This window comes from Rousettus aegyptiacus, unplaced genomic scaffold, assembly GCF_014176215.1.
Source record: "Rousettus aegyptiacus isolate mRouAeg1 unplaced genomic scaffold, mRouAeg1.p scaffold_m13_p_8, whole genome shotgun sequence".
Classification (NCBI taxonomy): Eukaryota; Metazoa; Chordata; class Mammalia; order Chiroptera; family Pteropodidae; genus Rousettus; species Rousettus aegyptiacus.
Genome location: NW_023416311.1, coordinates 92,236,613 through 92,262,215, shown reverse-complemented (window position 1 = coordinate 92,262,215; position 25,603 = coordinate 92,236,613). Strand labels below are relative to the sequence as shown.

Genomic DNA, 25,603 nt, shown 5'->3' with positions numbered 1-25,603 from the left:
GAAGGGTCAGAGAATAAGATTTTGCACTGCGTGTACCATAGGTTTTGTCTCAGCTACTCAGCTCTGCTGTTGTGACACAAAAGTGGCCATGTGTCAATACAACTTTCTTTACAAAAACAGGTGGTGGGCCATATTTTACCTCTGGGCAATAGTTTGCCAACTCCTAAATTAAACAAATAATTTTTGAATGCCAATTGTGATGGGTGAGTTATGAGTAAGTACTAGGGCTACAAAACGGAAAAATTGCTCTTCTTGTGAAATTCTCCATGTTCAGAGATTGGAAGTGAACTATTTAATATACTTACTATAAATTACTTTATTAAGAACAGAATCTTTCTTTAAAGCAAAACTCATCTCTGACAACCAATTGATTAGCTTTATAAGTTTAGATGTTTATCTCATGAGTCTTTCAAAGTGGGCCCTATTCATACTCTAGTCTGAAATCGTTTAAGTCTAGATTTGAATCTACCACACTGCTCTGAAATAAGCACAGTAAGTTTGGGGACTTGCCAAGAATACCAGAGAGGTATAATAATTTCAAATGCTCTATCCCTTCATTTCCGCTACCTCTGCTTACAGCAGCAATACTTTTACTCTGACTTCCTGTTTCTGGCACATGCCTTCTTTTTTACTGTGTGTATACTTCCCCCTGTCTGTGGTTAAATAAGTATAAAGCCCTAAAGCTATAGATTTAAGTCTCCCTCTCACTCACTATCGTGCGTGCGCGCGCACGCTCTCTCTCTCTCTTTCTCTCTCTCTCTCTCTCATTCATTCCTACATACAGTCTCACACACCTTCTCTCTTTTGCTCTCTCTCAGAATGACAATTCTAGGTACAGCTTTTGGTATGGTTTTCTATTTACTTCAAGCTGTTTCTGGAGAAAGTGGCTATGCGCAGAATGGTGAGTCATTTCTAACTTTTCTTTCAAATATTCTCTAGTGTAGGTTCCAGGTTGCTCAGATCCCTCATAAACCTGAGCAGGGCATTGGGTTGGAGTAGAGTTTGAGAACTCGCCATGTATTCAGTCATTTTTTAATGTGCTAACAACCATGACAGAGGATTAAGAGATAATACTGCAGGTGATTTATAAAGTCTTAGAATTTCCCCCCCCCCCAAAAAAGCGCATTTGACTCTCCGAATGTGGATCTTAATGTTGGTGACAACTTTGTTCTTACATTCATAAAGACACAAAGGTTGTATTTGTCGGTTATACCTTTTTAAGAAATTAAGCTAGATTTGTTTTGTTTCATTTTTTAGGGGTTTCCAAAAGCATAACTTTCATGATAAAATAATGTCCCGAAACACAGCTTTGTGTGCTATATTCCCAGCACCTGAAAGAATGTGTAGGTCCTAGCAGACATTCAATACATATTTAAAAATTTCTTCGAAATACTTTTTTTTGATAGATTCATGTGAGATTCTTAGCGAATAATTGAATGAGAAATACCTGAGTGAGCTGTCTCATTGGACTATATTGAATTATCTCTATATCAACAAATTTACTATCATATAATAATTCTCTTTGGGATCTTTGAAAAGCTTAGTCCCTAGAAGCAGATGTTACCTACTTAGTAAAGACATGGTAATTAGAAGAAAACTGTAGACAAAGGTAAAGCAGCAGCAGGAGGAGCAAGCTGGGATGTTGGACCACCAATTTCTTCCTGAAAATTAAACTCTTTCACTTTAAGAGTTAAAAAGTATTTTCCTATCAAAGATCTCAAACACATCAGCCTAATGACTCAGCTTAGATATTTTAAGTCATATAATTACTAAGGATGGAAATCCCTAGATTAATTTCATTACAGGAATTGTCAGAAGATTGACATTTTTCACAGTGTGGCTGTGTATGAATCACTTTGTGTGGGATGATCATAATTCCATGGTAAATGTTGTCTTGTGTTTGTACATAGAGATGCTTGGCAGGTAACACAAAAATCTTACTCTTTGGGGTATAATGTATTCCATCTATTTCTCTGGTAGCAACACTATTTTTAGAATCAATAAGAATTTCCTTGAAAGTTTACTTCAACTTTTTAATATCAGATTTTTTTTTTTTTGAGAGATCTGTAACCATCCATTTACATGATCACCTCAAAATACTTCTCAGTTTGCGGTAAAAAATTATCAGCTGCTTTTTATTGAAAGATAAGTTACTTCTCTGATAACTGCAAGGATGATAAAGAGAAGAAAGGGCTACTTTTTAAAAATACACTTTAATCAACTACTTCCTTTCAGTGTGAAGACTTCCAAACTACAAGACCTTATCTATAATACACATTGCAAAAAAATTCAACTTTTATGGAAAAGTATGCTGAAATAGTGAGCATTTGAAAAATAACAGGTTTACTCACCATTCAAAAGCCTTGGTAGTAATAACACCTTTGATGCATAACTCTTTTTTTAAAGGAGCCTCAAAGGTCTCCTGGTCATATTCTCAGAATTAGAATTCTTATTTTACCTTTTTATCACTTATTTCTCAAAAGTATATAAAAATAGATATGATCATCGTCATAGCTAACCTTTACTGAGTGCTCACTGTATCCGAAATGCTTAGTATTTGCTCAGTGGTTCCCCATGATAACATAAATGTACATATCAGAACACTGAGGCTGAGAGAGGTTGAGTAATCTGACAGAGGGCCATAGCTACAAAGCAGATTAGCCAGGATTTAAAACCACATCTGCCCAGCTCTGGTGCTGGGGATCTTAATCACTGTGTATATTGCTCTTACCTAAGAATTTCTTCAACTTAAATCAGGTATAATATTCTCTTTGTAAAAATGCCATGCGATTTTGCAAGTTGTTGAGGGGAATTTTTCCCAATTACAGGGCAACTTTGTCCGGTAACACCTGCTAAACAGCCAGTGAGCTGCTTCTCAAAACATAACTACTTTAATTGCATGAACAGTGCTTGCACGTTGTATGAGAATATGCGGCAAACTCACTTGGCTGGACTGGGTGGCTGAGAGCGGTGGGAGTGCTTTGCTTCGCCGATGCCCAGCATCTCCTGTACTGTTGTCTCTCTGGTTGGCTTTGTATGTTGAAGTATTTTGGAGATGAAGCTGATCTATGGATGTCTGAATCCAAATAATTATGTTGGTTCTGTTGTACAGGGAAGGTCCAAAGAAGAGGAAACATCAAAGCAGTATGAGGACTGCCATGTAAGGGCAGGCTAAAACTGGCCAGAACCATTTCATTGAGAAAATTGCCAGCTCCTAGAGACCCAGATTTAAATCTGTAAGGTTAGGAATGTATGTGAATCCTAAGTGGTGAGCTGCCCTCATTACTTAAAATTGTCATCAGGAGGAGGGCCATACCCTGCTGAAATTACACAAGGAGCCTTTCCTGGGAGTGGAACTGTGAGCTGGGCAGCTTCCAGAAATGTTCAGAAAGAGCAGCGCCACAGCTCTAGTCCAGATGTGGCTTTTCACGATTTGTTGCTTTGACTGAACTGGCCTGTCACTCAGCTGCTTGATCCACTCATAACCAGCCTTACTAACCTTCCCACAGCTTGCTGGGTTATTTAAATAGAATGTGGTTTGTACATCCCATGGACTTTGGGACACTCAGCTGGGGTTGAATTTTACTATGTTTTGTATCCAATTTAACGCTCCAGAAACATCGAATTTCTGGTATCGATGGACCTAGAAGCAGTCACAGGCTCACATTTGAGTGCTCTGAGAATGGCTTTGGTTACTCTGGAGTCTCTCAGTTTCCAGTTGCAGTATACTCGCTGACGGATTTTTCTCTATTAAATATTGTGAAATGTACATACAAAATGTCTATTTAAACTTAGGGGCCTTGAGCCAGCTTAAGAAATAGAATACCATCTGTGACAGATTGTGCTTTTCCAAAGTGACTACAAAAAATTTCTGATTCCCCACGTATTTCCAGACCTCATTAAAATCTATGAGATACAGTATCTATAGAAGATCTATAAGCACAGAAACAGTACCTATAAGGTTTATGGGCAAGCCCACCAGATCTAAGTCAGGTCAGATCTAATTTTTTCTAATTACATTTGTCTCAGTGAGCAGTTTAAGACAAAGTGCCTTAAACGAATATTCACACAATAGAGATAATTAATGGTGCTTTTAGTTGGGACACTTATTTAGGCACGGAAAAGCTACCCCTTAAAAAAAGTGAATTTCTGACTGTGAATCTGCTATCATTTTTCTTCATTCAAAAGAATACTTGGGGAGGGAATAAATGAAGATTGGTAATAAAGTCAAAGGCTAGATTAGGTAGCATATAAATAATGGAGATAAAATATCTCTTACTTGAAATGTACAAACTAACAGAAGTAGGACCTCTAAAGCACTAATTTAATGGCAGATACATTTAGAAATATTTGGAGGTTATTTATTAATTACATGATTTTTTTTTTCTGTTAGAAAAATCTGTGCTCATTAGGTTTTGTTTTGGTTTGGGGTTTTTATTGTTTGTTTTTGTTTTCATTTTTGAAAACTGTTTCTCGTCTTTGCCTTTGGCCTTTTTTCTTTAAATTATAATCACTTTTTTATGTCCACACCCCATTGCCCTTTCATTAATGTCACTGCAATTGCAAAGGGATGCACTTATTAACCTCATTAACAGCCGCAGGTTTGTTCCCACCCAGGAGACCTTGAAGATGCAGAACTGGACGACTACTCGTTCTCCTGCTACAGTCAGCTGGAAGTGAATGGATCCCAGCACTTGCTAAACTGTACTTTTGACGACCCCGATGTCAACAGCACCAATCTGGAATTTGAAATATGGTGAGGAAAGGTGGCTTCAGTGGGTGCCTAGAAATCCTCTGTCTCTTTTTTCTTGTGCTGTGTGGCAACAGTGGCAAAGGAAGGCATGTGGGGCTAATTATCAAAAACTACAATCAAATGAATTCCAAAAACTTTCTGGAACTCCTTGTCCTTCACCAAAAGATTCATACAAAGAAACTCCTATGAGTTCATCTTTCAGGTCCCACTGCTACAGCCAATGGCTCTCGGAGATCCTACACCCTTTCTGACTTCACAGCAGAATTGAAATCCTGGTTCTCCTAGGACACTCTGAAAAAATCTCTTTGCCTGATGTGAGATGATCTTGTGTTTTTAAGCTGCACTCTGGTTTCTAATCTCAACACCAGGTCTAAGTAGCTCTTTAACCTAGAGCTTCTTATGTAACTTACCTATGCCACAGTTTCTTCACCTGGTAGGGAGGTTGTGATGACTAAATAGTTTAATGTTTCAGTAATTTAATTAGAGACACATCCAGTATGTAAGAAGTAATGAAAAAGAAGCATTAAGTCAAAAGTTTATGAATATAGACCTAATTTTCACCTTCTTGGCACAGTTTGACTTTAGATGATACTCTCAATATCAATCTTCCAAAAACCCACAGGTATAAACTGGCTCTTGTTTTCATGAGGCAACAGAGAAAAGATGAAGAAACAGAGAAAGTCTTTGTTTTGAAAGTTTGGTAAAGAGCTCAGACAGCTTTATCTTCTCCCTCCTCCACAAACCATCTCTTGTTGTTGAGGGTTACTTTCTCTGGTGACTTGAAAAAAATACTCTGACATGAAATTCTACTTGTAGCTATCTCCAGGTTTCTATCGGATGACCTAATTGTAGTTAGTTTCTTAGTAAGGAAAGTGGGTCAAGATCCAACAGGAGTAAAAGAGGGCTTCTTAAATTTCATAGACACTCGGCCAATCCCCCACGATATAGATTCTAGACAAGCCCTGAATTCCACGTCTTACGTTAATTTACAAGAGCTCCCTGTCGCAGTCACTGGAGAAATGTGGTCTTGGACTTGAATTCCACAGTGTGTTCCCCGTCTGCCTCTGTCAGTTCACTTCTCTAACGTACTTTCCAGGAATAAAATGTATTAAGAGATTCTGGACCTACCTTGTCCAGAATCTGTGCTGCAACTAGACTACATGAAACTGCCGAACAACTCATTCAAAAAATGAGCTCATCTTTATGGTTAAAACCCCTTCCAACGCAGAGGTTTGACTTTGGTTTTCTCTAACCAGCTGGTTGGTGGACAGCAGTGATCACTGCGGTTTCTCTTGGGGAGGCCAAGGCTGACCTTTCTGTCCACTTTCACTCACACAGTATCCGACCACTTCCGTGCCCACTTGAACAAACTTGCCCGCTTCCTTTAACAAGTCTTTTGATATTTTCTGCCATATTTTAATCTATCTATAGCTTCCATTTGGATTTTTCAATTGGATTCACTTGTTACCATTTGAAAAATATTATCTGAAGACATGTTTTCAGTGTGAAACAGTACGTGTGAACTCCTTAGCCGGTTACGGTGCTTCTGGAGCACAGCCGTTTTCATAAGGGTGTCTACACCTGGAGGTGGGTTGGTGCAACTCCCAGGTGCAGAACAAGCTACTTATCTCAAATTAAACGCACTTAAATTCTCTGGTTAGGCCGAGTTTCTTTTCCACAATTAAACTAGCTTTCTCGGAGCTTCTTCTTTTCTGTTAATATATTTTATTTAAAAAGACACTAGAAATCACTGAAAATTGTGCATTCTGCTGAAGTCATTACCCAGGTGGGATTGTTAATAAAAACCAGATGATGTTTTCTATAGGGCATACCTGGGGCATTTTTCTAGATGAATTTACCGCCTGCCTGATCTGGCCGTCAATCCTCTAGGTTTAGAAACCAAGTTACTTAGTATTCAATGTGTGGATCCATCTCTCAGGGATGGACTTGGATTAGCCAAAATTTCAGAATTGGATTACCAGCATACCAATTGACTACTTCACAATGACAGATACAGCTACCATAGAGACCCAAATATTCAGACTGGGCTCAGGGCCTACAGATTTGGTGTTTAAGAGGAAGAGGGACGGGAAGGACCAGTAATTTGTGTATCAATATAAATCCACTCTTACTGGGAGACCTGTAAATTTTTCATTCACCAGAATTCTAAGCAGCCGTCAGGTACCTGGAGTGACAAAGCGGAACTGGTAGAACGGACACCCAGTTTGGAATTCCAATAGCAACACTAACTAGCCCTGTCACCCTCTGATCCTCAGCAACTGCCTTGCATTGCAGCAGAAGGATTAACGTCTTGCATAGGATCATTGCCTGTAAATGGTACTTAATTCTGATTTTCATTTAAAATGTGATTGAAAGGTTGTTTAGTAAATGTAGAAACAAAACAAATTTGTTGATTTTAAGACTAGAGTTATTTGGCTCATATCTCAGAGTGATTAATTTTTAAAACTTAGTTGCCAGGATTTAAAAATTTAGATATCTCTTTAACAATCGGATTTGATAATACTGGGCACATACTGCAGAAAGTAGCTGAACAGAATTGCAGCTGTTTCTATAAACTGGGGATTAAATCTCAGTCCTGAAGTTAAATCCAATTTTCTCACTTATATTACCTGCATAGACACTCTACGTCCTTGAATTTGAGACCCTGTTTTTTAGGTGTTTGCATAATTTTTATAGTCAGCTTTCAGAGGGCAATCATATTTCCTTTATTTCCACATTCTGGGGGGCACCACAGTAACTCCCACTTTAAATGTCATTTTTTGTTTTCATCAATTACCACCACCATCACAGGCTGCACCCTGACAAATCTATCTCACACTCTAGGCTTCACTAGCGACATCTGTCAAGTGCTGGTAACGTAGTCCTTTCTACAGCAAACCGCGCTAACTTGCAAAGTTGTTCGGTATTTTTGAGATAGAGTCTGTCTTTTGGAGACAAATGAACAATAAAACTATAGTTTATTTTTGTTTTTATTTTGAATGTTCCCATGTAAATAGCTGTGTGCACCATCACAGAAAACCTATACAAGATGGCAGGAAATTTAAGAAAGTGGAGGTGGGATAAAGAATCAGGTGCTGTGGTCACTGACAGTCTCTCCCTGTTTTCAGAATGATGGGGGGGATTTGTGTAAGTGGCTTAGGGTTGATGTCCCCTGGGAAGTTCTCACGGGGTCATATTTGTTAGCCTATAGTACTACTTGGGTACTTTTTCCACTTCCAAATACCCCAGAATGGCTCTATCCAACAGAAATACAGTGTAATCCACAAATGGGCAAGCCAGATATGCAATTTTAAATTTTTTAGTAGCCACATTTTAAAAAGAAACAAAATAGGTAAAATTAATTTTAATAACATTTTTCACTTAACCCGATATATTCAAAACTATCATTTTAACATGTAATCAATATGTATAAAAATATTGATGAGATACTTTACATTTATTTTGCATACTAAACCTTCAAAATCTGGTGTGCATTCATATTAAGAGCACAATTTGGACTAGCCATATTTCAAGTGTTCAGTACACATGGGGTAGTGGCTAACGTGTTTGAACATTCCTAACCCTAGCAATACATAGTTGGCAACCTAGTAAATTGTTTTAATTTAAATAAGTGAATTGAAATGAATTGGATTGAATTACTCATGGGAGGACACTAAGTTTTCTCCAATCTCCTGAAGCCAGGGTCAGTGGCACAAAGCAAGATTGTCTATTCTAGGTGGCAGGTTTTTCTTGGTCTCCTGGCTCTTCCCCCCCCCCCCCCCCCCCCCCGCCCCCCCCCCCCCCCCCGCCACACACACACACACACACACAGAGCAGCTCCTAGGGTTCAGGGCCCTTCGAAGGATGCCCAGGTTCACAAGATAGCCATGTGGGGACGTTCATTTTTAATTGCTGATTGATCTCATTCCCCTAAAAGTGGGAATGAACTGAGCATACCATTTTAGAGTCTTCTTAAACTTCCAACGGTGCCAGGAACTTGCTACGCACTAAGAATCTGTAACTGAATGGTCCGCACGTACTTTACTTACAAATAAATTCTAAACTCAGTGGTTGAACTAAAAGTCATTATCCTTCTAATTTATCTACATCACGTGTTTATCTAAAATTTAGAAATGACATCCTGCCTCAGTTCTCCCTTATTATTCTAATTCATTAAATCATAATAATATTGTCATCTTTAAAACTTTTAATGTGACAATTCTCCCAAGTTTGTTTTCCTGTATCCATCTAGCTTATCTTATATACTGGCTTTTTACTTTAACTCTGCTCCAAGTGGGAAAACCCATCTAGCCTAAAAAGGAACACACCCTCTAGAAACTCCAACACACACACTCTCTCTCACTTTCTCTCTCAAAACCAGAACAACATGCCTCTTTTTAAGGCTATTTGCCTGGGTTTAAAGAGCATGTGAAAAAAATAAACTGGTAATCATGGTTATCACAGGAGAGGAAAATTAAATTGAAGGTTGAGAACGGAGAATAAATGAGTCATTTTACTTTATTCTGCATTGTTTTTACAATGAGAATATATATTTGACATTACTTCTTTCATTTTTATGTGCTTTATTAATTTATTTGGTTTACTTTTTGTTTGATGACAGTTCATGTTGGAGGTAAAATTTACCTATGGTGAAATGTACAGATCTTAAATGAGTTTTGAGAAGCAAATATGACGTATTATCAAAACCCCAGTCAAGATATAGAACATTTCTTCCACCCCAGAAGGATGTCCTCATCCCCTATGAGCAATCACAGTTCTGAATTCTATCACCCTCTGGTTTCACAAGTTTCTGATAGTTCTTTTAAATAAAATATCACACTGTTTACTCTTTTCTGTCTCACATCTTTCATACAAAATGTTTTTGAGATTTACCCATGTAGATGCATATCTCATAACTCATCTTTTCAATTGCCGAGTATTAATTCCATTACATGACTAGATTACAAACTTTAATCTTTTCCCCTCTTGATGAACATTTGAGTTTTTTCAAGTTTGAGACTATTATCTTTTAATTGTTATTAACATTCTTATACGAATCATTTTGTTAATACACATTTTTATTTCCCTGCGGTAAAAACTTGAGCGAAATTGCTGTATCATGGGGTAGGTGTGTATTTAACTTTATAAGAAACTGACCAACAGTTTTCCAAAGTTGTAAAACCATTCTACTTTCCTAGCAGCAATGTATGAGCCACATACCATTTCTAACATTTAGCTTTGAAATAGTATCTGGTGAATTTTATTTATATTTCTCAAATAGCAAATAATGTTGACCACTTTTTTGTGCCCTTGTTGGCCATTTGTATGTCTTCTTTTGGCAAGTTTCTGCAAAAGTCTTGCTTTTTTTTTTTCTTGTCCTTTATTATTGATGAGGGCGAGTTCTTTATACATTTTAGATACAATTTGTGTGTCAGATTTATGCATCGCAATTATTTTCTGCCAGTCTGTAGCTTGCCATTCATTTTCTTAATGTGTATTTTAAAAAGCAGGAGGTTTTCATTTTGATGAATTCCAATATGTCTATCGTTTTTCTCTGTCTCTTTTATGTTTAGTTCTTTTTGTGTCATTATGATCTTTGTCTACTCCCCAAATTAGGAAGATATTTGCCTATGTTTTCTTCCAAATATTTCATAATTTTAAAACTTATGTTTAGGTTCAAAATCCATATCCAATTAATTTTATGTAAGACTGAGATTTATATTTTCCATATATTTGCTCAGTTGTTCCAGGACAATTTGCTGAAAAGATTTTCTATTTTCCATTGAATTGATTGGGTAATTGTACTTAAAATCAATCAACCTTGTATGCATGAGTCTGTATCCAAACTCTCTATACTTTCTAGTGATCAATTTATCTATTCTCACGCCAGTACTAAGCTGTCGTATTATAGCTTAATAAGACCCTTAAGATAAAGTGCTCTGAATCCTCCATATTTGTTCCACTTCTTAAATGTTGTTTTAAGTATTCTTTGTATTTGCACATACATTTGAGAATCAGCTCATCAATTTTTTAAAAATCCTTCTGCGATTTTGATTCATGTTATATATACCAATTTGAGAAAATTTTCCAATTTTTACTATCGAATTTGCTAATTCATGAATGTAGCTCTCCATTTAGTTAGATTCCCTTTTATAATTCTCAGGAATGTTTTGTATTTTCCATTGCAAATGTCTTGAACATTTTGTATTAATTTTACATCTAGGCATTTTATGTTTTATTGTTATAATAAATGGAGCTGTTATTTTTTAAATTTCTATAAAAATATAATTGACTTTTGTACAATGACCCAATAAAGTCACTTTTTAATTTCTATAATTGTATTGGAGAATATTATTTGCCATGTAAACAACTTGTTGTCTGCAAATAAGTCTTTTTTCTTCCTTTCCAATCTAGCTTCTGTTTATTTGTTCCTGTTGCCTAGCACTGGCTAGAAACTTCATCATATAGATAGCGAAAAGAAATAGTGAATGTGAATATTCCTGTCTTGTCCTTATCTTAGGGAAAAATATTCACAATTTCATCATTAAGTATATTAACTACAGACTTTTTGTAAATGCTCTTTATCAGGTCGAAGAAATATCCTACTATTAATTGTCTGCTAAGAGTTTTTATCATAAATGGATGATGAATTTTGTCAAATGCCTTATCTGCACCACTTGAGATAACCATATTGTTTATCTTTTATTCTGTTAATGTGAATTATATTGATCAATCTTTGATCGTTGAACCTATCTTGATATTCTGTGGTACATCTTACTTTTTCATTATGTATTAACATTAATGTGTTCATATTTTCTTAAGGAATTTTGCATATACATGAGACATTTATCTGTCAATTTCTTCTCTGTAATATTTTTTGCCAGCTTTCGGTACCGGTAATGAGCTGACTTTATAAAATGATTCGGGAAGGATCTATTTCTCCTCTATTTTCTGGAAGAATTTGTGTAGGATGGGCACTATTTCTTATATGGTTGATGGAATTTACCAGCATATAACCATGTGGGGTAGAGTTTTCTTTGTAAGAAAGTTTATTAATAATAAATTTAATTTCTTGTAAGAAATGGAACTATTGAGATATTTAATTTCTTCCTTATTTTCACTTTTGGGCAATATATTTTTAGTGGTTACTCTCAGGATTACAATATTCAAACTTATGAGACTTTATTAGGATTAATATTTTACTATTTTATGTAAAATATAAGAAATTTACAACAGTATAATTCCACTTATATCCTACCCTTTGCACTATTATTGTCATGAGTTTTACATCTACATACCTTATAAATACCTTATAAATAATGCTATAATATTTGCTTTAAGCAATCACTTAACTTTAAAAAATTTAAGAAGAAATATGTACTGCCTTTTATGTTTCATACATTGTCTTTTCATATTTACCGTTCTGGTACCCCTGATTCTTTTCCATAGATCTGAGATTCTGTCTAATATCATTTCATCTTGGTCTAAAGAATTTCCTGAAGCAAATTACCTCAGTTTTTATTTATCTGAAAATATCTTTACTTTGCCTTCATTATTGAAGAACATTTTGTGCATATAAGAATTTAAGGTGGACATCTTTTTTCCCCCTATTTCAGAGTTTTAAAGATATCCTAATGTCTTCTGATTTCCATAGTTTCTGATGAAAAGTGATATTTTTCCATGGATGAGTTTAAGATTTTCTATTTGCCTTGTTTTTCAGCCATTTGACTATGGTATGTCTAGCTTTTATGATGTGCTTTTCTTTGGATTTATCCTGCTTGGAATTACTGAATTATTTTGCCACATTTGGGAAATTTAAAGCTGTTATTTTTCAGCTGAATTCTTTCTCTCATATTGAATTCTTATTACATATTTATTTATCCTCTTGATGTTGTCCTACAGGCCGCCAGGATTTTCTTTCTGTTATTTCACACCGAATAATGTCTATTGATCTATCTTCAAGTTTACTGACTCTTTTCTCTACCATCTTGAATCTGCTGTTAAGCCCGTTCCATACACTCAGGAAATTTTTTTCAATGTTAGATTTGTACAGTTTCTACTTCTTCATTAAGATTAAACATCTGTTTAATAATCATGACACTTTGAACATATTTACACAAGCTGCTTTAAAGTCCTCTTCTGCTAGTTTCAACATCTGGGTGAATATCTGGGTCAGTTTCCATTGACTGCTTTTTTTTCTTGACTATGGGTCACATTTTTCTTTTTCTGGTCATCTGTAGGAGCTTCTGATGTAAGAAGAACTCTATTGATAATGGGGAGGGGTCCATTCTGTTATCCTTTGGCAAGTGTTAATTTTAGTTCTGTTGGCTAGATTAATCTCCAAATTCTCTCTTCTTTTGAGTCAGCACTTAAAATCTATGCTTAGTTCTCTCTAGAGACTTTTAGCTATTGCCATTCCGTGGTTTCCTCGAAGCCTCCTACACATGTACAATTAAAGGGACATATAATAATTTGAGCAAAGTTTATATACTGACTTGGTGTTTCCACTTCTATATCTTCCTCACCTCTAGGCTTTCCCCTTTAAAAATAGCCAGCCACTCTAGCAGTCCAAAACTCTGCTCTCTAACTTCTTAAGACAAAACAGTAGCTGTTAGAATCTAAATGCCTATCACCATGCCATCAGACTAAATAAATAGAAAGAAAGAAAGAAAGAAAGAAAGAAAGAAAGAAAGAAAGAAAGAAAGATCATAAGGATCTCATTCATTTTTTTTAAAAAAGAATGAAATTCCCTCTAACTTCTACCTGCTTTTAGTTACTCTCCAATGCTCATAAATAGGATTTTCAAAAATATGTTATATAAAGTTTATGTATTAAAGAGTGAGTGTGATATAAGTTACTCTGCCATTATTGTAATTAAACCTTAAACTTTTTAAACAGGAATTTTTTGAAAGAGTACAATTTGGAGCTTTTGATGTTAGTTGCATAGTAAGAAACATTCTCTTTTCCTCAGTTTTTTGAAAAAATGATCTTAATTGGAAATAGGAAGTCATAGAAGAGAATTCAATTCTTAGAGTAATGCTATTGCATGTTAAGCTAAGGAGCATGAGGGAAAGGATTGATTTTATTTATGTATTTACTTATTTAATTAATTTATTATTTTGTTTATGGTTACCTTGGTTAATGAAATCCAATAAGCAAAGGGTTGATTTTAAAATCTGTCGATTAGTTAAAAGTAGAGCACAGTCAAAATTATCTATGAAAAGCCCTAAATTATCCATTATATTTACATGGTTTTATGTTTATAATCTGTTAGACTATTTTGTCATTTACATGAATCCTTTTTGGTCAATATTTCTTCACGGGCTTTATTTTCTCAATTTATTCCTGCAGGACATCAAAAAAAAAAAAAAAAGCAATTACCTTCCCACCTAAACAAAGTATTTGCTTGTCAATGATCAATTATAAAAATTAGAAAGTTTTTATAATTTTTATGAACATGCTTTGGCTCTTTTAGGTTCAACTGCATCTAATGTATGAGTAAATCATCACTGATAGTAATGGCAGCAAAAAGCTACATTATTTTAATTCTTTCTCTCTCTTGAGTATGCACCTACCCACTCACATACCTACGGACAGAGTTGAAGTCACACAATTGAAACATACATGTGATGCTATTCCATTGTATACAGAAACTCCTGCTAAATTTAAGACAGATCCCCTTTTTGTTTCTACAGTGATGCCCTTCTGTTCGTAAATTGCCTGAATTTTAGTAAAGAGCAAGAGATGTATCTCATCAAGACAAATCAATTCTTACTGATTGGAGACAGCAAAATATGTGTGAAGCTTGGAGGAAAGATTGTAACGTGCAGAAAAATGAAGATAGTCAATATAGGTAAGAAGGATAAGGGGGTATGGTTGCCATATTTCAGGTATCTGAAGATAATGATAGTGTCTGGATTTTCTATGTTTTAAAAGTAGACAAATCATGAGTGCTATTTGCAATAGAAAATAGAAAATCCACTAATACAAATAATTTTTAAAATAAATGAAAGTTTTGAAGCTTATGCTATTAATCCTTACTATGAGAGAATTCTGAGAATCTTCAAACTCAGCTATGGATGACGGTGTGGCACCTACAGGTGGCAGGAAGCGTTCATCTATATAAAGCGCCTACCTGAAGCTGGGCCTCTGTCATCCACCCACCTATGTCCTTTCCTTTCTTACCTTACCTTCTCCCAAATTTCATGTAATCTTCTCCCTCTATGCTCGCCATATTCTGTGTGTTTACCTAAATCACCAAGTTACTTTTAAAAGTATTAAGTTCTGTATTAAGTTCTCCAGAAGGAAAAGAACCAATGAATAGGAGATATATATATATATATATATATATATATATATATATATATATATATGATTTGTGATATATCATATATATATATATGATTTATTTTAAGAAATTGGCTCACATGATTGTGGGTGCTGATAAGTCTGAAACTTGCAGGGCAAGCCATAAGGCTACAAAGTGAGGTAAGAGTAGATGCTGTTGTCTTGAGTCCAAATTTCACAAGGTAAGCCAGGCAGGCACTCTGGAAACTTAAGCAGTGTTTCCATGCTGCATTCGTGACACAGAATTGCTGCTTCTGGCCATCTCGGTCTGTTTCTAAGGCCCTCATCTGACTGGAAGAAGCCTACCACATTATCGAGGGTAATCTGTTTTACTCAAAGTCTACTGCTTTAAATGTCTTTAAAAAATATCTTTAGACTACTGCTTGACCAAACAATTGGGCACCATGTTGACACATGAAGCTACTATTGCACCTTCCTAAGAGACTTATTATTGAGGATTGATGCCAAATCTGATTTGACTTAGAATACACATATTATACTTTGCCCCCCAAAAATTATAATTATATTTCAAATAAAACTATCATTATAATTCAAATTACTAAGCTCATCTGCATGTTTTCTTTGGTTTTATATAATATCCATATATGCAATAATATAAATCAGTTTATTTATTCAATTATCTGGTTATAAGTCAATATTAATTACTAAATAACCATTTGGTTACCAGGTAAGTAAATCAAAATGATCAGAAAAATTGAGACTATAGACATAACAATTTCCTCCATTACTTACAGGTATATGACCCTGAGGTGAATAGGTTCTTTTTCAAAACCTCAGAGATATGCTTTTATAGGAGAAAGTCTAAGCCAGTTATCATATATCAGTGTAATGGAATACTAACTACTTATATGTATTCTACCTATGAAGATGTATAGGCAAAACGACACTTACATGGGGGAAAACTGTTGAAAGTGATTAAAGAGACGGATTCTTGTGCTGGTGTTAAACACTATAGCTCTATCTCTTCCTATTCTCACCCATCCTTTTACCCTCGAAAAATAAAATTGTATGTAAGAGAACAATACTTATCAGAGACATCAAAGATAAACTTGGAATCTAGTCTGAGCTAAGATGGCAAAGGGTAAAAGCAAAAGTTCTACATGTGAACAAATATCTTGTAAAAAAGGAGAAAAAGCAGTGGTAGTGAAAAAGAGACATAGACACAGCCGATGTGAGTGCTGTCTAGGCGGGGATGACAGCCACAGGGCGTGCAACACAAGCAAGCTGCGTTTCGCCCATTCGGAGACTAGGCTGCTACAGATGGAAGTTCAGTTTGTGAACCGCAAAAGAGCACTATATCTAAAGGTTCTCCGTTTATATTGCAAATATATATTCACTCTCTGAGAATAGGCAGATCAGCCAGAGATTCTCAGTCCCCTGACAGAGTCCTGGAGCATCAGAGGAGAACCCCTTCTTACAGAAACGCACACCAGCACATAGGGCCCACATGCATTTCAGAGAGTGAGCATGTGAACCCTCGTGGCACACGCATAGGCTCCAGGTGGTACTCTGCCGCCTCTGAATCCCCAGATCTCACATGCCCATGGGTTTTAGGGGTCCACATTCTGTACCACCCAGCAGACTGCAAACCTGACACGCCTCATCTGAGGGGCAAGGGGGAGAGACAGGGTGTGCACACTGCTGGTAATATGTGCCCCTCCTTTAGGTGCAGGGCTCCCAATAAGTCTAGATGGGCAGCTTCCTGCTTCCCACTTTTCTTGGCAGGATAAATTTCTATACTTGTTTAGGTTATGCAAGAATAAGTCAACTTTTTAAAAATGTTTCTTGAACAATGAGCACCTTTTTGGTATGTGTTCAAAGACACCATTTGGGCTAGAGGTGGTCATGTGGGTAGATTGCCTGGGCAAGCCAGTGGAGATACTGGAGTCCAGAAACAAAAGTGAAATGAAGAAGAGTGAGCACCAGAATCAGGCAGAATTGAATTCAAATCCTCCTAAACCATACAGGGTCCTGAACAAAAGTCAATTGACCTTTCTGAGGCTCTGCTTCCTCATCAGTATAGTGGTGACAAGTGATTATTGATGGAAGAATGACATAAGTAAATCACTTGGCACTTACTAAGTGTATAATCAATATTAGTATGTTCTCCCTTAATTTTTCCTTTATTGAGAGTCCTTGGGAGATGGGGTTGGACAAGGAACTCAGTGTCAAAGGTTTTGTTGAGAAAGGGATTCTTAATTACTTCCTTGAATGAAGGGTAGAAACTGGCTTGGCAGGTGTAAAAAGGCTGACGGTATTCTCTGTGCATCTGTTTCTCCATGCCCACCCCCTTTCCTCCTGCTTCCCTTTCAGGCATCTTCCCTTTTTACAGTGTTTCTAAGGGTAAAAGAGGACCAACTTCACCTTTCACAAGACAGCCATGGGTAAAAAAGGAGTCACCTCCTCTTTTTCAGTACCTCTGAGGCAGGTACACACCACCATTATGAGAAACTGATGACAATAAGTGGGCCAAACTCCACCATACGAGTTCATTTTACTGGGTCAGCAAGTCCGTCTTAAAGCCCAGCTCAGGCTGCTTAGAATCCAGTTCAGTCCACTGAGTGAAAGTTTGATGGACACACATTCTCTCATTAACAAAAGGCTTAGGTTAGATCTGAACCTCTGAGATCGGCCATCCAGAAATGCGAGTGGCCCATCCCTAGATAGCTCACCTCCTCCTTAGGTGAAAGAACCGCTAAAAGGCTGTGACAGGGAAGCCTCCAGTCAGTGGTGGGGAGGCGACATGACACACATGCTCATCTAAGAATTCAGTACCTTTCTCAGGGTTTGTTCTGCATAACTTAATTCCTGCCTTCCTCCAATAGCATTTCATATATAAGGTGCATGTGATCTAACAGCAACTCTGGGAGGCAGGCAGGCAGAAGGGGGCAGCCAGAGAGGAGTTTAAATCTAATGCAAACAAGACTGAAGGAGAAAGTCACACACTGGAACTTCTGAGCCAGGGCCAGAATGCAAACCCTCAACTTCTATATGACTGAAATGAGGTGCAAGGCTTAACACCTGACCTTATTGGAATAAGGAAGACTCGAAGTTTAAATACTCCCGTTTTGGGTCTAATTAATAACAAGCATTCAAAAGGCAAAGAGAATGTGTTTTATGTAAAATTAACACTAGCTTTGTAACAAATAAGCCCTAAAATGTGTGATATCTCAAATACCGTAAGTTTACTTTTTGCTTACATAAGAGTCAAAAACAGGTATTTCTAACCTGCGAATGGTAGTTGTCCTTCAAGCAATAGTCAGGGCTCCTTCATGCTGTGACTCCACTGTCTTCGATATACAACTCCAAGTGGTGGAAGGGGAACAAACATGGGGTCACACAGGTGGGGTTTCTGGGCTGGGATCAGGGGTCAAATACATCACTTCCGCTCACACAGCTCATTAGGCCACACACAGCTGCTGGGAAATGTAGTCAAGCTTTGAGTCAGGAAGAAAAAATGGTTTTCTGAACAAGAATGTGATTTCCAGAGTAGATGAACTTTAAAAATTATAATTATTTCTTCGATCTATAAGTTGACCTCATTTCTTTTTCCTTTCCAGTTAAACCTGAGGCTCCATTTGACTTAAGAGTCATCTATCGCAAGGAAGCAAATGACTTTGTGGTGACTTTTAATACGTCGCACTTGCAAAAGAAATATGTACAAAAATTAATACATGAGGTAGCCTACCACCAGGAAAAAAATGAAAATGACTGGATGGTATGTAGATCAACTACATTTATAGATAATGAAATTTATGCAGGTGTGTATATAAATATACTTAACAAATAAATTACATTTATAAATTAAAATATGTAAATGTATAAAACTATAAAACAGAAACTTATTAATGTTACATATTTTATTGTCCCAGAGGTACATTTACCGCAGGAGGTCCCCTAGCAATTTTGTATTCAAAATATATCTTTTACTTAAAGAAGCTTCTAAGTGTAAAAGTTGTAAGTCCCACAAAACCTGAATCTTTTCTGGCCAGTTCCAGTTCTGGCTCCAATTTTTTTTTTTCTTGCTCTGTTTTTTGTCTTTATAATGTTCCTAAATTAGATTAATAGACTAACAATATAGGTCAAGACCAAATCAATCCTCCTTGTTTTGGAGCCTCAAAAAGTAGCACATTTAGCACACTCATAGGCAAATCAGGCAAAAATGTCACCAAGTCATAGCCACGATTGGCTTATAAAAGTTGTGAGAGAAGCATAAAGGAATAAAAAAGGAGAGAAGGAGAAATTTTATTCATTTTTTAAAGCTTGAATTCTTAATTCTGGAAGGAAGCACTAAATTTTCACCCTTCATAATCTGGAGGGTTATTTAGACTTTATGATTCACTGCAGTTGGGATGGTCTGTCTGTCCCTGCAGTCTGTTCGGGAAAGGCAGCAGGGGGGAAGGTAAAGTGTCCCAGGTTCCTTTGAACCCATGGACTTACCTTCCATCTTTTTTGCATCTCACAAACAGAAAACAGATGAAGGTTTCTCTTTCCGAAGGCAAAAAGAGTGCCTACTTATCCATACAGTTCTCCTTTCTAAGGCAAAGGTCAGCCTCCTTTGTTTGCAGTCTGCTGCCCGATGCTACTCACATAAGTGTAATGCTTTCCCCAGATCATCTCCTCTCCTTCTATTCTTCCCCCAACACACACGCACAAACTGGACTGCCTCCACCCTGCCCTCTTCCAGCCCCCATTGGACGATTACACAAATGGAAAAGCAGTTAGAGTGGAAAAAGGAAGGATTTTGAAAAAAAATGGTGCCAGAATAATCAGTTCACTGGGGGGAAATTAAGTTAAATGCCTAACCCTCTCCGTTTAACAACAAAAGCACAAAAAGACGATGTAAGGAAATTATGTAAAAGTTAAACTCTAAACAAGCTAGAAAAGAATAGGTAAATGTTAAGATAATTTTGACATAAAGAAGAACATTTTAAACACAAAAGCAGTGAAAGAAAGCAAAAAACTGATACATACGACTACATGAAAATAAAGGTTTATAAACGTTAGCACCCACAATAATCAAAATCGTAAGGCAAATTAAATATTAAGATTAAGGTGCCATACTTACAACTGACAGAAGGTTGATATCTTTATAAGAAAGTTTTATAGTCATTAAGAAAAAGACAAATATAACAATGGAAAAATGAGCAAGAAAGTTGAAAATGTTTCACAAAATAAGAAATATACAAATTCAATAAACATGAAAACTAATAATCAAATAAATATAAATGTAAATAACAGTAGAATATTACTTTTACCCATAAAATTGATAGAGTTCCTATTTTCTTAAGATTAATACACACTATTGGAGAGACTGTCATATCCGTATTGTTATTTGCAATGTGCGACAATATCTTTCTGCAGCGAAATGATTTTTGCTCACTAACTCTATCATTCTCTGTCATCTCTTCTTGGGGTATAAAACAAAAGAGAAAGTAAATAAAAGGTTAAAGTGTGCCAAGAAAAGTAGAAGGCTGGGAGTGATTTGAGCATTTCCTCCCAAAGTGGGAGTGCTAAACTCACCTGAATGAAGACCCGCTATACCTACCACCGGCCCCTTCACCATTCGCAGCATCATTTATGAGCTCAGAGCCTCTGCCCAAAATTCTGCTGCTGATCCCTCCATGTGCCAGATTTCACACTTATAGCGAATATGAGAGAACTTTGAGAGAATGTCCATGAGACTAAAGATGCTCCTCTACTTGAACGGCTTGGGAGATCTGGGCAGCACCTTTTTCATTCTAAATATATAGTGGCACTTTTTGTCCTTTTAGCGCGTGAATTTATCCAGTACAAAGCTGACACTCCTCCAGAGAAAGCTACAACCTGATGCAAAGTATGAGATTAAAGTCCGATCCATGCCTAATTACGACTATTATAAAGGCTTCTGGAGTGAATGGAGTCCAAGTTCCTACTTCAGAACTCCAGAGACCAAAGGCTCAGGTGAGAAGTAATTGTCTCTGTTCTCTGCATAGTGCTTTGCGGGTCAAAATGTGTGAGTGAGCATGAGAGTGAGAGAAATGAGTCCTTTGAAGGTATTCCTACACTTTCTTTAGAGAAGACCTGTCACCTTTGCCCTTTTTGTGAAGAATAAGGAAGTGGTGGGAATAGAGCCTTTAGTGGCTGATCAATGGATGTAGGCCACCTCGGCTCTACTGCCCTGGGTGCTGTTGAGAGCTGCTAATATTCTGAACAAAACCCCACCCACCACCTCCAGTTTACCATTTGGACTGGGATCCCAATATCTGATGTTTCTAAGGCCCCTCTAGGGAAGACCTTTGTTGATGGCAGGTTGACAAGCTGATACGGCTCTTCCATGCCTCCTCTTCCAGATTAACGAAGATATCCTGGGGGGTCTAGGAAGAGAGAATGGGCAGAAGAGCCAAAGGACATGATTCAGGCAGACCCCTGGGGACTCGGCCCACCACACGTATACCTTCTCTTTGGGGGGTGAGGGGAACCGTTCTGTCATACTCGGCTCTCATCCTCACCCTAGAAATGGCTGAGACCGCATAGTAGTAGAGAGTCTCTCTCACCAACCCCTGCTCGACTTTATCCTCTTGGCGATGGAATCGGGGAGGGAATGGTAGGTCGCTTTGACATTTCAAGTGACAGATGTTCTAGATCTGGTCACCTCAGTAAGTGTCATTTACTGACACCAAAATTCCCCCATAAAGCTATTACATCGTTTTGTTCACTGAGGAGCAATTTTCAAGAAATAATAAATGGACTCAAGTTACTAAATAAACTCAAAGCATCTTGAAGTCTATCCTACTGCATATTTAATGATTGTTGATCTAGAATTATTCTTGCATTCCAGAAGAGTTGGATCCAGTTCTACTAATTGTCAGCATTCTGAGTTTCTTCTCTGTGGCTCTGATAGTCATCTTGGCCTGTGTGTTATGGGAAAAAAGGTAAATTTCTTTCATCAACAGGGTGGTGATATGGGATCCCAGACAGCCAAAGCTCTAACCCAGTTCACTGATGAGAAAGCTACAAAGGAGAATAAGACATCTCAGGAATTATAGTGCCTGGCATCCCTCCTCATCCTCAGGCGCTGGTGAATTTCCATAGTTAATTTCCTAAGAAGTGAGAATATATAAACTGGACATAGAGCAAACCCTCCCCCTGCCAGATTTTTCCTCCTAAAGGATTAGGAGCCATGCCTCTGGAGTGTTTGGGCAACTAGAGGCACCCATGGAAAATGCAGAATATATTTGATGTCTTGACTTTTAGTGCACACATTGATGAGACTTGCATTCTACCTCATGATAGGGCCATGACTGCTTCATCATAAAAATGATGTTTTTAGATACACACTGGTTAATAATTAGTGTTCTAAGAAAATGCCCTCAGCACAGGGCCACGTACCCCAAGAACTGCAAAATATTCCAGTTTGAAAAGAACCACCGTAAAACAATTTCTCCGGGTAACTCAGAAAATGTTCCTTGCTTCTACCAAAATGAGAGATAAGGGGTTGCTACCAGTAAAAAGGAGGAACGAAACGACGGCATCTATATTGGGAGTAGGTGAGCAGGTCAGATTTTAGTTTTATAACTACACCAACCCACTTAATTGCCAAGCTTCCTTGTGTTGCTTTCCTCCAGGGCTCCTTCTCAGAAGCATATCATTGTTACATCGTGTTCACAGTGTGGATCACTGAAAATAATCTCTGGTCCCAACTCCTGCATAGATTGATAGGACACCGAGGACCAGAGAAACAAGGCGCTTGCCATAGGTGCTCCGCCTAGCAGTGGCGGAGCCGAGACTAGAGATTCACTCTTTTGATTCCTGCCTCAGAATAGATGGAAAAACGTATTGTGCCTGCTCCCCCTGCCATTCATTTCATCCATCAATGTCTTCTCGTTTCAGAATTAAGCCTGTTATATGGCCCAGTCTCCCTGATCATAAGAAGACTCTGGAGCAACTGTGCAAGAAACCAAAAAAGGTGAGTGCTTCCGATGCTCTTCTATCACCACGATAACGGTATCCCAGCAACCAAGAATGATAGTGCTGGGTGAGGAATCGTTGAACCTCAGATTTCAGTCTTGTGTGCATCTCCAAAGCAGGGTCCCTTACAAGATCCAGTTTCTGGAGGTAGGAAACTAAAACGAAATACAAGTCTAAGAATTGTCCAGGCCTCCCCCCAGGGCTGGAGGGCACAGTCAGGGGTCACTTTAGACCCTGAGGGGTCATAGCACTTCTAAAAGCACAAAGTCAGCTAGAACATGTGGGTTAATCTCTGACATTCCCTGGTAAATTTCTGAAATTTCTGTTAGAACGTCTTTAGATCTTTTCCTAACAGGAAGTTTGGTGGCGAGTCTCTCTGGTGCACTCTTTTTTATTTGTTTGTTTATTTATTTATTTAGGCCAGGCAATGCTTGGTTGACCTCACAGATTGCAAGGACCTTGCCAGTCTGCAATCCCTTACTTTTTATTTTTTACGCCTATAGAACCTGGTCTTTCTAGGTGGTCTCCCATCCAAGTACTAACCAGGTTGGACCCTGCTTAGCTTCCAAGGGCATCTGGCCTATTCAGGGTGGCACGGGCCTAGACACTCTGGTATACTTCTAATGCCCTCTTTCTTTTTTGGTGCAGAATCTGAATGTGAGTTTCAATCCTGAGAGTTTCCTGGACTGCCAGATTCATAAGGTGGATGGCATTCAAGCCAGAGATGAAGTGGAAGGCTTTCTGCAAGACGCATTTGCTCCGCAGCCAGCGGAGCCTGAGAAGCAGAGGCCTGGAGCCGGTGCACAGGACCGCAGCTGGCTGTCTGAGCAGACAGTCATCACCTCCCAAACTTGCAGAGGAGATGCACCCCTCAGGTGCCTGGCCAGGAACATCAGCGCGTGTGACGCCCCTATGCTCTCCTCCTCCAGGTCCCCCGACTGCAGGGAAGGTGACAAGAAAGGGCCTCACGTGTACCCGGGCTTGTTGCTTGGCCCTGGAACTACAAATGGCACCGTGTCCCCTCCGTTTCCTTTCCAATCAGAAATCCTGACGCTGACCCCAGCTACGCAGGCACAGCCCCTCCTCACTTCCTTAGGATCTAACCAAGAAGAAGCGTATGTCACCATGTCCAGCTTCTACCAAAACCAGTGAATTTTAAGAAACCCGGGACTGGAACCACTGTGACTGACAAAGATGACTGAGCTCCTTCTCCCCCTCACAGCACCAAGGAGACAAAATTAACGCGACCCTCTCCATACTCTACAGGATCCTAAAACAGCTTTGCCGGCTCCTCCCCACTCCAGCGGCAACCAGCATGAGGCGAGGGCACGCAGCTTCAGGCAACGCGGGTGATTCAATGATTTCGGAAAGTTAAAAAAAAAAAAAAAGCAAGAAAGAGGGAGAGAAAGAGTGGAGGAAAGGATGGAGATGAAGGGGTGAGGAAAACAGAAAAGGAGTAAGAGAAGAAAGAACGAAAGGAGGGTGAGAACGAGAGCTCCAGTTACTACGTGTCCGATGCTGATCTCGCGCGCGGCACGCGCCGTCTCACTGCGTCCCCACAATAATTCTGGGTGGCGGGAGTAATTACTGTTGTTGTTATTCTCTTTGTTATAGGTGATGAAACTGAGGCTTAACGTAACTTGTCTATGTGTCCTACTCAGCGATAATTCTAGACTTGGTGGTGCCCAGGAGTCCAATGGCAGTGTTCCCAGAGCCAGGCACCTTCCTCTTACTTAGGGACTGTCCAGTCTCCAGGGCCAGACCTCACTGCTAACCGGGTGACTGAATAATTCACGTCCAACTGGGTCACTTTTGAAAGTGAAAGACGTTATAAATAATCACTCCAGTACAATAAGCATGAACTGGGAGTGTCTCAGATAAATGGGAAACATATGGTCATTCAAGCTAAAAAAAAAGAAAAAAGAAAAAAGAAAGAAAATCTATGAGAAAGTGGGACAGAAATGGTCTCACAATGTGTGAAGGACCACCGCCAGACACATCTACGAAAAATGAAGATGGCAATAAAATGCCACGAAGCCCATTTTCTTTCGTTTTTCTGAAAAAAAAAAAAAAATGTTCAAGAGGGGAAAACAAGAAGCCCAGAATTTCTATTGTTACTTATCAAGAGGACGAGCCCCTTGCTATCACCAGCGAGCTGCCTCCATGGATGGAAGAAGAGCCTGTGGCCCACACTGGACACAGGTGTGTATGACCAATGTGTGAATAATCCAGGGGATAATCCTTCTATGTGTGTAGAGATCCGCCCAACCCAAATTCGCCCACAAATCATCCTGAGGTCCACAGTCACAGGTGTTGCCGCAAACTTCAGGGAGACCATGCAATGAAAAGCACACCCGCTGAGTAAACCACATTCTCGAAGATACAGGGAAGAGACATATTATCAACACTGGATGTGTGTCCTCTTACATTTCTTGGTCTAGATAAATTACAACGATCCCAAATCAAGTCAAAGCAGTTGAGAAGTCTCAGCTTGGGGCAGTGCAGCTGACCCCTCTCCCACAGGTCTCCAGG

At 38.3% G+C, this 25,603-nt stretch overlaps 1 protein-coding gene across 3 annotated transcripts; it reads left to right on the top strand.

Moving 5' to 3' along the window:
* Positions 1 to 739: 739 nt before the first annotated feature.
* Positions 740 to 24,459, top strand: IL7R (interleukin 7 receptor). 3 transcript variants are annotated; one of them, XM_016142445.2, is made up of 8 exons: positions 740 to 901; positions 4,618 to 4,756; positions 14,449 to 14,606; positions 18,682 to 18,839; positions 20,896 to 21,064; positions 21,945 to 22,035; positions 22,994 to 23,069; positions 23,720 to 24,459. In XM_016142445.2, exons 1-8 carry the CDS (start codon positions 820 to 822, stop codon positions 24,221 to 24,223), a joined length of 1,377 nt encoding a protein of 458 aa, XP_015997931.1. In that variant the 5' UTR covers positions 740 to 819; the 3' UTR covers positions 24,224 to 24,459. The 3 variants fall into 3 exon arrangements, with proteins under 3 accessions (XP_015997931.1, XP_015997930.1, XP_015997932.1); XM_016142444.2 differs by having other exon boundaries at positions 741 to 901; positions 21,942 to 22,035; XM_016142446.2 differs by having other exon boundaries at positions 773 to 901; positions 4,602 to 4,756; positions 21,942 to 22,035.
* Positions 24,460 to 25,603: the final 1,144 nt, after the last annotated feature.